Source organism: Panthera uncia (genome assembly GCF_023721935.1).
Source record: "Panthera uncia isolate 11264 chromosome A1 unlocalized genomic scaffold, Puncia_PCG_1.0 HiC_scaffold_16, whole genome shotgun sequence".
Lineage (NCBI taxonomy): Eukaryota > Metazoa > Chordata > Mammalia > Carnivora > Felidae > Panthera > Panthera uncia.
In genome coordinates, this window is record NW_026057576.1 from 66,048,853 (window position 1) to 66,062,198 (window position 13,346).

General features: G+C 41.4%; 1 protein-coding gene across 7 annotated transcripts in view; it reads left to right on the forward strand.

The window, feature by feature from the left end:
• The window catches only part of MBNL2 (muscleblind like splicing regulator 2), a 158,024-nt gene that overhangs the window by 44,141 nt on the left and 100,537 nt on the right, over positions 1-13,346 (forward strand). For all 7 annotated transcript variants that reach the window (XM_049647502.1, XM_049647501.1, XM_049647504.1 and 4 more), the window contains one exon: positions 4,554-5,328. In XM_049647502.1, the coding sequence (XP_049503459.1) occupies positions 5,155-5,328 (174 nt within the window). In that variant the 5' untranslated portion in view covers positions 4,554-5,154. The remainder of the gene's footprint in view (positions 1-4,553; positions 5,329-13,346) is intronic.

Sequence of the window (13,346 nt, forward strand, 5' to 3'; positions counted from 1 at the left end):
TGTGAGGGGCTTAGAAAGCCAGAAGGGGGAGAGAACACGAGGCCGCTGAATGCCTGAGGAGGACAAGGAAAGGAACGCCAAAGAAGGAACAAGGCCAGAGAAAGAACTGGGAACAATTACTTTTGAATTCTGCCTGGGTTCTGCACCGGAAGGAGCTAACTGGGATGGCATGGATTGTGATGTTGGAAATAAAACTGAAGCACAAGTCAAAAAACAAACAAACAAACAAAAAAAGGTGGAAAAATAGAAGCATAAGCGAAGCATTGGGAGAAACCGGAAAATATTGTAGGCAGGAGCCCCAGCTTCTTAGGGCAACCCAGAAACGTCTTGCATATAAGCAGGGCCAATGGCAGCATATATAGGACCTTTCTGAGAATGAGAAAAGGGTGCCCTCTCCACTCAGACACATTTTCCCAGGGGCCCCTCTGGGTAGATGAACTAGGAAATGCCACAGGTTCCTCCCCGCTCACCCAGAGCACTGGAGAATGGCATCTGTCGCTGCATTTCCAGCAAGCCCTCGAATGTAGTAGGCACCCCAGCAGTGCTCCCCACATATTTGGACTAGGCATCACACCCAGGGTCAATGCCTGGGCCCTAAAAGTGTTTGATTCACTTCTGGGTTTAGTAGCAACTGAGGGAAGAAAGCAAGCGTCAGGCCTTTGTAAGAAGAACGCTGTGGGATTTGTACTTGGGGCAACTTCTCTGTGGGTTCCTTCCGGCTGCAAAATAAATCAGTTTGAGAACCGAGGGATGCTCCGGATAAGTGGCCTGAGTACACAGTTCTGTCGGTCCCTTTGATCTCTAAGGCACCGCCCTGCTCTCAGCTTCTGTAGCTGGAGCAGATACGCACAAGGCATAAGCCTGGCCATTGATGTAGAATGACTGAAGAGAGAGAGGAAGCCTGAAAGTGGATTTATTCAATAAATATTTATAGAGTAGCTCCTCCTTTCATTGCCTTGCATTGGGACAGCACTTTACTGCTTACAAAGTATTCTTTGTTCCCTCTATAATCTGTCCTTCATGGCATCAATCATGTAATGTAGGTAGGAACTATTATCAACATTTTAGAGAAATTGACTTACTCAAGGTCACATGAAGGAACCTTGGCAAAACAAAGGCTTGACGCTGGCTCTTGGGACAAGGTACTTTCCACCATTCCAGAATGTTCTGTGTTGGCTGAAAGAAAACAAAATGCAAAAGCCAGTAAGACATTGCCATCAGTAGAAATATAATGAGAGGTACATGTAGCTCTGAATTTTGGAGGGGCTAAAAAGAAGCAAGTGAGCTTAATCTTAATATAAGCTAAATAATAATATTTAAACCAGTTACTTAAAATATTGTCAACTCACTATGTAGTACATGTGAAACAATATTAATGAGATACTTTCACATTCTTTTTTCATACGAAGTGTTTGAGATCGGTATGTATTTTATACTCAAAGCACAACTCAATTAGGAGCTGAACTCATTGGACATTCTTGATCTGTATTTAGATTTCATAGAATTTACAACTGAAAAGTAGATTTATGTACTCGGGTCAGTCCAAGCCCACCTGAAAGGTTTCCAGGAACTAAAGTGAGGATCAACGTTTTAGTTAAATTTACATTCGTTAAGAATAAATACAAATTTCAAATTTAGCTCCTCAGTGGCACTAGCTACATTTCAAGTGGTCAGTAGGCACATGTAGCTAGCGGCTCCTATACAGGAGAATGAAGCCCTAACACAACCCTTCCTCCCAAGAAATCTAGTCTGGCAGATCCAATATGTGCTTTGGTCTGTGTGCTAGCAGAGGTTAGTCTTGTCCCTTGATAACCGTGTCAAAAGTTGGTTTTCTCCATCCTTACCCCTCATCGGCCATCTTCTTTGGTGGCCTTCCTTAACCTAATTCAAGTCTGTGCTCTCTTCCTTGTTCCCACAACTGCCTGCTTATATCCATCTCAGAAGATGGAGGTTGTGATGGGCCAAGGGAGGCAGTGTCTTTGATAACATTAGCTCTGTAACTTTTAGGATAGAAACCAAGCACAAGCAGGAAGGAAGAGGGGATTTGTGAGAGGATAGCAATATACTTATGTATAGTATGATGTGCCTTCTTTTCCTTCTGGAACATCATTGACTTACACAGGACTCTGGCCAGCAGAAAGCGTGGCTCCTCTGCTTTTAAAAGCAAGTTCAGGGGCACCTGGGGTGGCTCAGTCGGTTGAACATCCAACTTCGGCTCAGGTCGTGATCTCATGGCTCATGAGTTGGAGCCCCACGTTGGGCTCTGTGCTGACAGCTCAGAGCCTGGAGGCTGCTTTGGATTCTGTCGCTCCCTCTCTATCTGCCCCTCCCCGGCTCGTGCTCTGTCTCTCTCTCCTTCAAAAATAAATAAACATAAAAAAAATAAAAATAAAAATAAAAATAAAAATAAAAATAAAAATAAAGCAAGTTCATCTCCTTCGAGTCTGTCTAAATTCTGGTTGGATTTTCATAGTGACTACAAATGGCAATCTGTTTCTCCCAGGAAAACAATTATTTCTTACCTGAAAATACACGCGAAAGTCTACCCCATTCACTGGACTGGGTTGAGAGCATCGTTTCTATGTGGTTTTTTAGGAATACTTGAGTAATTATTCTTTTGCCATCTGTGCCTAAATACAAGTTTGCCCATTTCTTTTCCTGCACGTGAAAAGCCGTGACCAAAGCCATGCTGTCTTTAGGGATGAGCTTCTCCTGGATCTTTGTCATCCTGTAATCCCATGAGACCCTGGTCCATAGGACTCAGGGACTCTATCAAATATCGTACAAATATAAACTAGATGTGTCCAACCTATCATTTTAAACCTCATTATTAGTGCCTCAGCTCCACTGAATACACAGGCAGGAATGTTTTCTTGTCCCCTGCTGCCCTCATCCTTTGTTCTCCGTGGGGGTTAGAGATGGGGGTTGAGGCAATGGAGGTGCAGGTTCAGGCTGGTCTGTGAAACCTGACCCAGAGTAAATTTGGTTATTAAACTCATCTTCTTAAACTGCCTAGTTAAGCAAGTTGATGTTAGCTGCTGGGAACACAATGCTGCCAAACAGACAAGCAGTAGCCTGCCTGTCCCCTCAAGTATTTTACAGCTGGAGTCAGGCATGTGTCATGGCCGTCAAGGTGGCCAATTTCCTTACATGCACATACAGTTATTACCCATTTACACACTTCTGCTAGCAAGTAAATGAAGTCCTGGGATGAAGCAGCATTGCCTACCATCCCAAGAGACGTCCTGCTAAATAAACCTTCCACGATCAGATAAGCTTGAGAAACACCATTGTTTCTCTTACTCTATTGGAGACTCGTTCAAGACCGAAAAAAGCCCTATTGCAAGGAGGCGTGTTCAGCCTGGTTTACCTGGAGTTAACTAAACTTAATTATCATAGGACCTACTTTCCTCAGGGGACATTTATGAATCACTCAAAAGTTACTGCTGTTTGAACTTATACATGCTGATTTTAAATACTCTACGTCCAGTTTCCATTAAGTTCTTACTTAAAGAAATTTTTAAAAGGACATCAAGGCCATGTGTCTAAGGTAGCTGGCAGCATATACAATATCTGAAAATGATCAGCTTCTAGTATATAGTCCTTTATTCCTCCTGGACCCAACGATGTTAAATTTTTAACATTTTAACTACTTCATAATCCTTGAAAACATTAAAAGAAATGAAATATAATTTTAGAAATATGAATTTTCTAGTTATATTTTTGTTGTAGGTATATGATTTAACTCCAGCATTCCACAGAATGGAGATTGTGAGTCCATTAAAAACTAAACTGAACTAAAACTAAAACGAACTTGCATTCATTCCTCTGGTCAGTGAGCCAGTCACCAGTTAAATCGGTCAGTAAATATTTTTTCAGGAACTAATAGCCATGAACTAAGGCACTAGGGACACAGAAATGACAAATATAAATAGTCCTTACCATCTGAGTGCTTACTGCAGAGAGGGGAATACTAACATTAAGCAAGTAATAACAGTAGAGAGAAAGTATAAGAGACCTAAAAAATATTGGGAAGCTTCTCCCTATCCATTTCTAAGTTCAAATCTCTGTAAACTAGAAAAAATATAAAGAATAAGGAGCCCACACTGCACCCAAAATGACAGTACCCTTATTACATAGGAAGACACATCCCGAATAATTGTTCATAGCATTTCCAACAGTAAGATCAATGGCCTAAATGTGAAATTAATCTGAAGCTACGGTTCTAATACACTGTTTTGGCGATGAAGCACATTAGATGGGATTGTTTCAGAATGCTTAATTATTGTGTCTGCCACACTCATGTGTTTGAGTCATTCCTAACTTCTGGACTGCTGCCTAGATTTCTGCAATACGGCTGCAGTTTTGTTCTCTCTCTCTCTCTCTCTCTCTCTCTCTCTCTCCCTCTTTAATGCATAACTTTCCTCTCTAGCCTTAAACCTCAAAGTTCTGAACTGCACTTTTGCAAATTCTATAGAAGACCTAAAACAGTTTATCAAAGTGTTGATTCCATTGAGTCTGGTGTAAGTTGATGTTTTTTTTGTGTTCTGCAGGTTCATGATTTCAAAGTGCCTGTGTGAAGTCACTTTCGCTGGAAACTGCAGCCTGAGCTCTTGTTGTGTTCAAATTGTTCTTCCGTCAGATGCACGTAGCCCTGACCTTACGGTGGATGAAGATACCTCAACTGTCTGACTTTGCCAATTGCTCGATTTCAGGATTTAGAAGGGTGGAAAGAAAGAGAAATCTTGCCAAGATCTGAACGTCTAGGTGGCTTATTCTCCAGCACCGTCAATAGCTGCGAGTGTCAGAAGTGAATATCCTCCCAAGGAGTGCCATGATATTGACGTCACTTTATTAAAAACAGTTGTGTCTGCAGATCGGTCGAGAGACTCGGACGTTTACCGCCAGAGATGACACTGAGTGTGCTTCTGTTGCGGCCCACTGTCTTCAAGTGGGGCATATTGATTGATGAGTGACTGCTTGCCGATAAATTCTCTCCTCACTGCTTCCTGGATTGGGCCTCCCTAAGCAATTGATCACTTACCTTCAGACTCACATGTGGGGTTTTTCACAACAGTAGTCTCGGAATCACTGGGACCTGGATTGATTTCATCATTTGACACAAACAAACAGAATCCCAGTAGCTCGAGCATCATGGCTTTGAACGTGGCCCCCGTCAGAGACACAAAATGGCTGACGTTGGAGGTCTGCAGGCAGTTCCAGAGGGGCACGTGCTCGCGCTCTGACGAGGAGTGCAAATTTGCTCACCCCCCCAAGAGCTGCCAGGTGGAGAATGGAAGAGTGATTGCCTGCTTTGACTCCCTGAAGGTAAGGGGATGCGTTTCCTGTGTCGTGTTGATGGCACAGTGGACTCTCGGATGGAATGCTTTCCCATGTAGGTTCACAGAAGTTCAACAGTCATTTTTAGGTTCTGTTTTCTTGTTTGTGGTGACTGTTGGGAGATCTTCACCCACGTTTTTTCATACCAGGCATACATAAATTTTTTACAGAGCCATGTTTAAATTAAAAATACATGACGGTATATTTTGGGTCTGGCATGACATTCATGTACCCAAGAGTTTTAAATCAAAGTCTGGCTTGTGACAACTGAAGATAAATATTTTATTAACGTTTGATCTTCTGGAGGTTATATAAAGGTGAAGAAATTGAATGTGTCACTTTTATGTGCCAGTTATTCTGATTCGCCTCTCGAAGAATTTTCTGCTCTTATGCTTTTCTTTCTTGACCAAGGGCTTCCTAAAATACTTCTTAATAGGTTTTTCATTCTTTCTGGCGATTTGCCATGGCTAACAGAAATCATTGAGTACATCCTTAGTACTCCTTGAGAACCCACTATGTGTTAGTTAACACTTAGCATCACGGAAGAATTGAATGTGATTCAAGATGGTTTCCTTGAGCTCACTGTCTAGGAGGGAAAATACAGCATGTCAGCAAGCAACTATAATGCAAGACAGAAAGGGACACGTGCCTTAAGAGAGAAACAAGCTTCTATGTGGGTCCATAGAAGGGAGAGCTGGATTCCAGCTGACTGTTTCAAGACATGTTCTAGAAGGTTGTTGCCACCTGAGGTGTATACTAAGTCAGGTGGGGTTTGGACTTGCAGAAATTGGAGGAATTATGATGAAATATCTAATTGAAGGAAGTAGGTGTGACTTAGCCCATAATTCTTTGAGGCTTATTTTGCCCTAAAATATGGATTCTATGAATCCCAGACTGTCTAGGACAGTTCCCAACATCATCATGATATAGTTTTCAATGGAGATAAGAGCTTAATGTTTACATCTCTGCAAAACTTTGTATAAATAAGCTTACCGAAGAGTTAAAAAAAAAAAAAAAAAAAGGTGGTCCATGCTCTTGGGAAATCTTAGTGCTGTGAGTTTACGAAATAGTGACCTTAGCCTATTCTTGGATATTGAAGGATTGGGTATGTTTTGAGGGAGAATTTCATCTTAAGGTGAAAAGTTATGTCTTATGATATTTATTAGTCGAAGTTGAAATATAAGACTTTGTATATTTAAGTATATCTTAAAGGGAAAATTTGTCTACACACTAAAAAGCAGAAGGATACATTTGTAGCCCAAGAGAAGTCTTTTAAGGGTTAAAGTTTGAAAAATTAGATATGCCATTTATCCCCATAACTTTCCCTATTTTATTCCTCTTTATCACGAAAAGTTTATTAGATTAGACTTTAAAAATATGAATTGTTTTGTCTACACAGAAATAAACAGATGGATAAACCACAGTTATATAAAGTATAACATTATAAGCATATTTTTATAATAGTATTTATTTTGCTTTTAGTCAAACAAGTAACCTAAGTATGTATTTGCTTCTACAGTCATCACCCATGGAAACATTCACTATAAAAAGCAGTTTAGATTAAAAACTAGATTTTAAGAGCTTCAAGATATGGAAACAGGTCAGAGGTGAGAAATTCATTTCCCAGGTCATCCTACTTCCTTTGTTTTATTGATCCAAGCCTTCACTGGTTGGATATTGACTAGGAAACCAACGTCTTAGGAAGTGTCTTAAAACTTAATTCTTTCATCTAGTTAAGGAAATATGAGGGAGATATATACAACACATTAAGGCTAAGTACTTCTTGAATATCAAGAAGACAGCAACTTCCAGGTCCTTGCAATTTATTACCTCAATGTGGATTCTCCGGGACCACAGTTGTTGGAGGAATTCCAACCCATGGAGAAAGTGTGAAGAACAGTTAAGTTTAACATAAAAGCATGAACCAAGCATGAAGATGTTGAGTTTTAAGGACCATTTTCAGAAGTGTCTAGTGGAATCATTTGCATTGTTGAAGCATGGTTACAGATTGCCTTAAGTTATCAGTTCCCTTTTAGAATTGTACATTTTCAGATTATTTAATTTGAGCGTGGTGTCACTTATTTTTAAAGTTGTCAAACTGTGAAGAATGTGAAAAGAGCCCATAACATAGGAGTAAGACATACCCGAGTCTATAAATACCTGCTCAACCACTTCCCCGACTTGGGTGGGTCCCTTGTCACTTCTTAGCTTTTTTGTCTCATCAGTGAAATGAGAACATTTGCCAGTGACATTGGCTAACGTATGCACACTGCCCGGCACCATTCGGGCATATTCACCTTGCAAGGTGGATGTAAGAATGACGAGTTCTTACAATAAGGACGAGTAAATTAAAAAGGCACTCAGGGGCACCTGGGTGGCTCAGTTGGTTAAGCGTCACGCTCTCTTGGTTTCGGCTCAGGTCATGATCTCATGGTTTTGTGAGTTCGAGCCCCCATCAGGATCAGTGCTGACAGTGTGGAGGCTGCTTGGGACTCTGTCTCCTTCTCTCTGTGCCCCTCCTCCACTCACATTGTCTCTGTCTCTTTCTCTCTCTCTCAAAAAAAAGGCACTCAACAGTGGTAGCTAAAGAGAAAAATTATGATGACAACAATAATTAAGCTATTTAATTTTAATTTCATTTAATATAATAAATAAGACAGTGTTGCTCCGCGGAACCAGCCTACGACAGACAGAAATACAAGGGCTTTGCTGTCAGGCCAGGGCTTGAATGAGTTCTGGCTGGTTAGAAGTGAGCTATAGCATTTGAGACAAATTATTTTACCTCCTTGACTTCAGTTTCCTCTTATTCAATATTCATATTATAATTCCAACTTGATAAGGTTACTGCAAAGACTACCTGGCCTAAGATATGCCAGATGCCTAGCAGAGGGCGGGACATAGTAGAGCCAGCTCCTGTTATTTTCCCTTCATAATAAAGTATCACAGCATAGACACTGATTTTGATGACTGGCTTTACAGACAGGATGTGTCCAACTCATAAAGCGTTCAACTCTTAATGTGTCCAAACTCTTAAGAATCTACTGTGTGAGTGATAACAGCTCAGTGATACAAATTAGTCATGACATTAAAGCAAGTCAAGTTTGATGCCGACATTATGTTTGTGGTTAGTATTTCTTACAAGGTATTTTCTCAAGGACTGTGGACTATTTTTGTTCAGAAAAATAGGGAAGAGGAATCTGTGTTGGCATACCAATATAGAGACCAGTCGACTATAAGCCTGACATATTCTTTTTTGTTTTTTAGTTTTTGTTATGGACTATTTGCAACCATGAGGAAACATCCATAAAAGCATACTAAACAAATGAGTGGGTGGTTACAAAGGAGATTTGCTGAGGTCTTTGGAAAGAGAGTTGTACATCTATAAATACTTTTGTAGAAATGTTTCAGAAAATAGAGCACAGTTCTTACAATGACAACTGTACTTTATTCACAACTGTTACCTTGTTGCATTTTAAATGAAACCACTGGGCAGAAAAGGCATTTGTGATATTTTTTTTAACAGTGCAGTTGCTTAAATTTTTCTGGAAGGCCTGGAACATGGTGTTCCACAAGATAGGTTAACTTGACAAAATGCAAATTGCTTCGTGAGCAGCTAACCTCCCCATATCCTTGACCATGTTGGCCCCATCTCTGTTCCTTTATAATCCATAAAACAGTCTCCCTCACAGTTGAGATGTTTGAGATTTTTCTTTTCAGGTTCTTTTCCCTGTAACCAATAGGAACTAGTCTGGATTGTTTTGCAGACGGAAACATCCGGAAGAGAATAAATGAATTACCTTTCATGCTTATTGGCACTAAAGGTTTTGGCATTTACCACTTTCATCAAGTATTTAATGTCTTTGCTTAGACGTTTTAATTCAAACTGAAATTAAAATAGGAAATAATTTTTTAAAAAATCATGTTGCTAATTTTGGCCAAAGAAAAACAAAAAGCACTCCTACAGTCTTTGGGGAAATTTTTTTGGCTTTACATAATAAAAATTAGTTCAAAGACCCTGTGATTCTTTGAGCACCTGAGTGAGATGATGTCACTCTTCCATTGGAAGCCTCCCAGTGGCTTCCCAGCTCGCCTGGGTACATGGGTAAAGACCGATCCTTACAAAACTGTTTGGGCCCTGGAGATCTGACTCTCACCCCAACCCCCTGACTTCTGTCCTACCACTGTCCCCCCATCCAGTCCCCTGTAGCCACCCCGCCTCTATCCTGGCCCCTGGCTGTGCCAAGTAGGCTTCCTCCTTAGAGTGTTTACACTTGCTCTTTGCTCTGCCTGGAATATTCCTGCCTCAATTGTACGAACAGCTTATCCCTCATTCCCTTCTGGATTCTGATCCAAACTGCCAACAGTGAAGCCTTTCTGCCAACCTTATTTCAAATAGTAATTTCCCCGTGGCTGTGATTCCATTTGCTCACCATCTTGCTTTCTTCTTCTCCCTAACACCGCCTTCTGGTAAACTGAACACATACTTGGTTTGGGTTCATTATCTGTCCCCCTCCCTTCTGCTAGAATGAAAGGTCCATGTAGATGGGGATGGTATCTTTTCTGATCACTGTCGTATCCTCAGAGCCTAGAACAGTGTCTCCTACGTATTAGATGCTCAATAAGTATTTGTTGCACGGTAGAGCATGTTCCTTAGGAAAGGATTCAAGGCTCTCAGGTAGGGCTGCTGCATATGGCTTGTGTGGGTGCATTTCTCAATATGGTCTGTGTGACCGGCACCCCCTGGAGTTGTGCAGTGCACAACCTGTACGGCAATGTGCTATGGCCCTGTTCTCAATAGTCCAATAGATTTCAAAATCAGGGGGCTCTGTGCAGGAATTAGAGGCCCCAGTATAATACAGCATAGAAGTGTAATACAACATGAGAAAATTGACAAGAAAACTGACAAGTAATTGACAAGTAAATTACTTCAGTTTCTCTGAAGTGTTGCAGAAACTACTTACTATTACTCTCCCATTCTTTCTAAGTTTGAAAATGTATAAAAATAGATCCTACTCACTTATTTGTGGGATGCTGGCTATAAGTTGGCTGATGACAAATAAAATTTTAGTCTTCATGTGTATGGGTGAAAATTTTAAAATCGAATATGGTAGTAGATATGTGATCGTTTGGGACAGTTCTTCAAAACATACTAAAAAATGTATGTCATTGGCCTTGGCCTTAACTTCATGTTCTTGAATTGCTTTCAAATAGAAGCTAATTCTTTGCAGAAATTGCTTGAGGATTTTTTAAGTTATGTGCTCAATTCTGGCCTGATTTGAAGATATAATCTCAGACAATTATTTTGTTATCTATAGAAATCTCTGTAGTCACATAGAGGCTACTTTCTGCCAGGTATTTTTCATGAATTATCAGTTCCTTCCAACGGCTCTGTAAGGTAAATATTCAGTCAACCATTACAGTTGTGGGATACAGGTTGGAAACAACAAATAACTTACAAATGGTGGGGAAGAGACATGATCCAAGGTAAGTGTCACTCCAAAGCCGCCCCATCCCTTCCCTCCTCCTAATTCCTCTTATGGAATAACTCATTGGTCTAATGAATTCTAAAACTCCTAATATCTTAACAATATCCATGTTTCACAAATTTAGCATATAGAAGTGTCAAAAACATTCTAAAATAGAAGCCCCCAAGAATAAACTGATCTAGGTACTAAAAAGTTACATATTTGAAAAGGAGAGACAGTGAGGCACATGTATTTCTTTTTGTCTGTATTTGTCTAGAGATATTATACATCACTTACTAGGTCTCAGTAGCAAAAGTAGTTTTGGTCCAAGGTGTTGGTGTGTGTGTGTGTGTGTGCCCGTGCGATTCTGACACATAGGATTTCAGATATCACGATAAAGTGAAGGACATGTTCTACTTTAACGGTGCCCGGACCACCAATTCTACTCCTTGTGTAAGAGATCCATGTATCCATCATCTGACTGCTGCCCTCCGGGGCAAATCAACCACTTGCCCCTTCGTGATACTATGAAGACCTCCATGTAACAGTTCACTCCTCTAAGTATGTGTCGCCGTACAAGCCCGTAAGCTTCCCAAGGACAGGATGGTGTCTTAGTCATCTCTGTGCCCAAGCACCTAGCGTGGCACTGATGCGTGGAGGAGGTGCAACAATAACCATCCCAAGAGTGCATAAATTAACGAAGGAATCCCCACGACTTTTCAAAACGAACTTATTGATGATTGCCAGTGAACCTCAGACACCAAACTGCTCTGCGTGGCTGTTCACCATTTTCTTTAATTTCTCCGTTTTGTTCTGCAAGCCTGGCCAGCCCCTCCTTGGACTTCTTTCCTCCTCTTTCCCCCCACTCCTACTTCTTCTACCACTGCAATCTTCCTTCCTATCTCGCCTCTAATGCCACCTCTCCTCTCTTTGCTCCTCACTGTGGATACTTGCCAAGACTCAGCATTGGTCTTTCCTAGATCAGGTCGGTGACGAGTTCTGAAAGGGTGTCTGCGCTCAGCATTCAATTCCCACCTCTGTGTCGATCAATCCAGGTTCTGGGTGCATGCCCTTTCCTGGCCGAGTCCGTGGCCAAAATGCCCACCAAACACCCTGTAGGCAGGCTCCATACTCACCTGTAGTTGAACATTCCTAGATCCAAACTCTTCATCCACCCCCAGTCATCATCCCACTCCATGTGCCTTGTTCCCCAGGCACAAAACCTTAGCTTGACACTGACCACCATGCCAAGGATCCTTAGTCTTTCTTTTTCTTTCTTGTTCTGGTTGTAGGGAAATATATAAACTTTAAGAATTAATAAATTATTAAACTGTGAAATGTTTACCCAGATACAGACTATTGCAACAAATCTTAAGATCTCAAGGGTTTCATGTTGGCTTCTAAAAACTATCTATGGACTGCAAGTTAAGAAAGTCTCATCTACAGAGAAGTCTGACACATTAAAGTGGGCACAAGAAGACCAGAGGGTCATTAAAGATACTTTTTGGCTGTTTCTCAAATTTGCCTAGGGTCAAAATTAGCACCAGATTCTTCCTGATACTCAAGATATTTCTATGTGAAGAAAGAACATACTCGTAGCTTCCAGGACAAGAGGAGGGCCAAGAGGAGGACAGTGCAGGTGGAATCAGTTTCGGTGCCTTTAGCGAGCAAAGGAATGAGGATTCTCAAGGTGGCATCTCCCTAAACGTCCTATCAGGGATAGCACATCTATGGCGTTTGTGGGCGATGCCACCTTCCTAGGGACACGGCTTCTACCCTCAAGACACCTGCATCCTAACCCAGTCTAAAATTAAGAGGTAGACAAAATAATCTCTGCGTTAGTTTCCTGTGGCGGTCATAACAAACTACCAAAGACTGGGCAGCCTAAAACAACAGAAATGTACTGTCCCCCAGTTCGGGGCGGCTGCAAGTCCAGACAAGCGTTGGTACGACCATGCTCCCTCTGAAGCTTCCGTGGGAGAACGCTTCCCTGCCTCTTCTCTTTTCTGGTGACTCAGTGTCTTCTCTGGATCCAGCTTCTGATGTCTGTCTTCCTGCATGTGTTTCTTCACATGGTCTTCCCTTGGAGTCTGTGTCTAAATTGCCCCATCTCACAAGGACGCCAGTTACTTTAGGTTAGGGGCCCATGTTTTCTGGTATGACCTCATCTTAACTAGCGATGTCTGCAACGACCCTACTTCCAAATCAAGTCACAGTCTGGAGGACAGAGGTTAATTCTTTAATTCATCTTTTGGGTGGAGGGGGACACCGTTCAACCATAAGAATCGTATCCAAACCTAGAGAATGTCAGAAACCAAACACTGCCGTCTAACTCCTGAGCCCAGACTACTTTCAAAGTCTACCTGTGCACACTGCTCGGAACAGCCGCTGGCCATCGTTGGAGTTGGCAAGAGAGATGAGGCTTGAAAAACTCCAGTGTTGGGTACTGAGTAGATGAAAGAAAGATGATAAGCTGACATTCTGTGATTACAATAATCTGTGTTTGAAACATGTAAAAATAGATTAAAATAATTCGCAGAG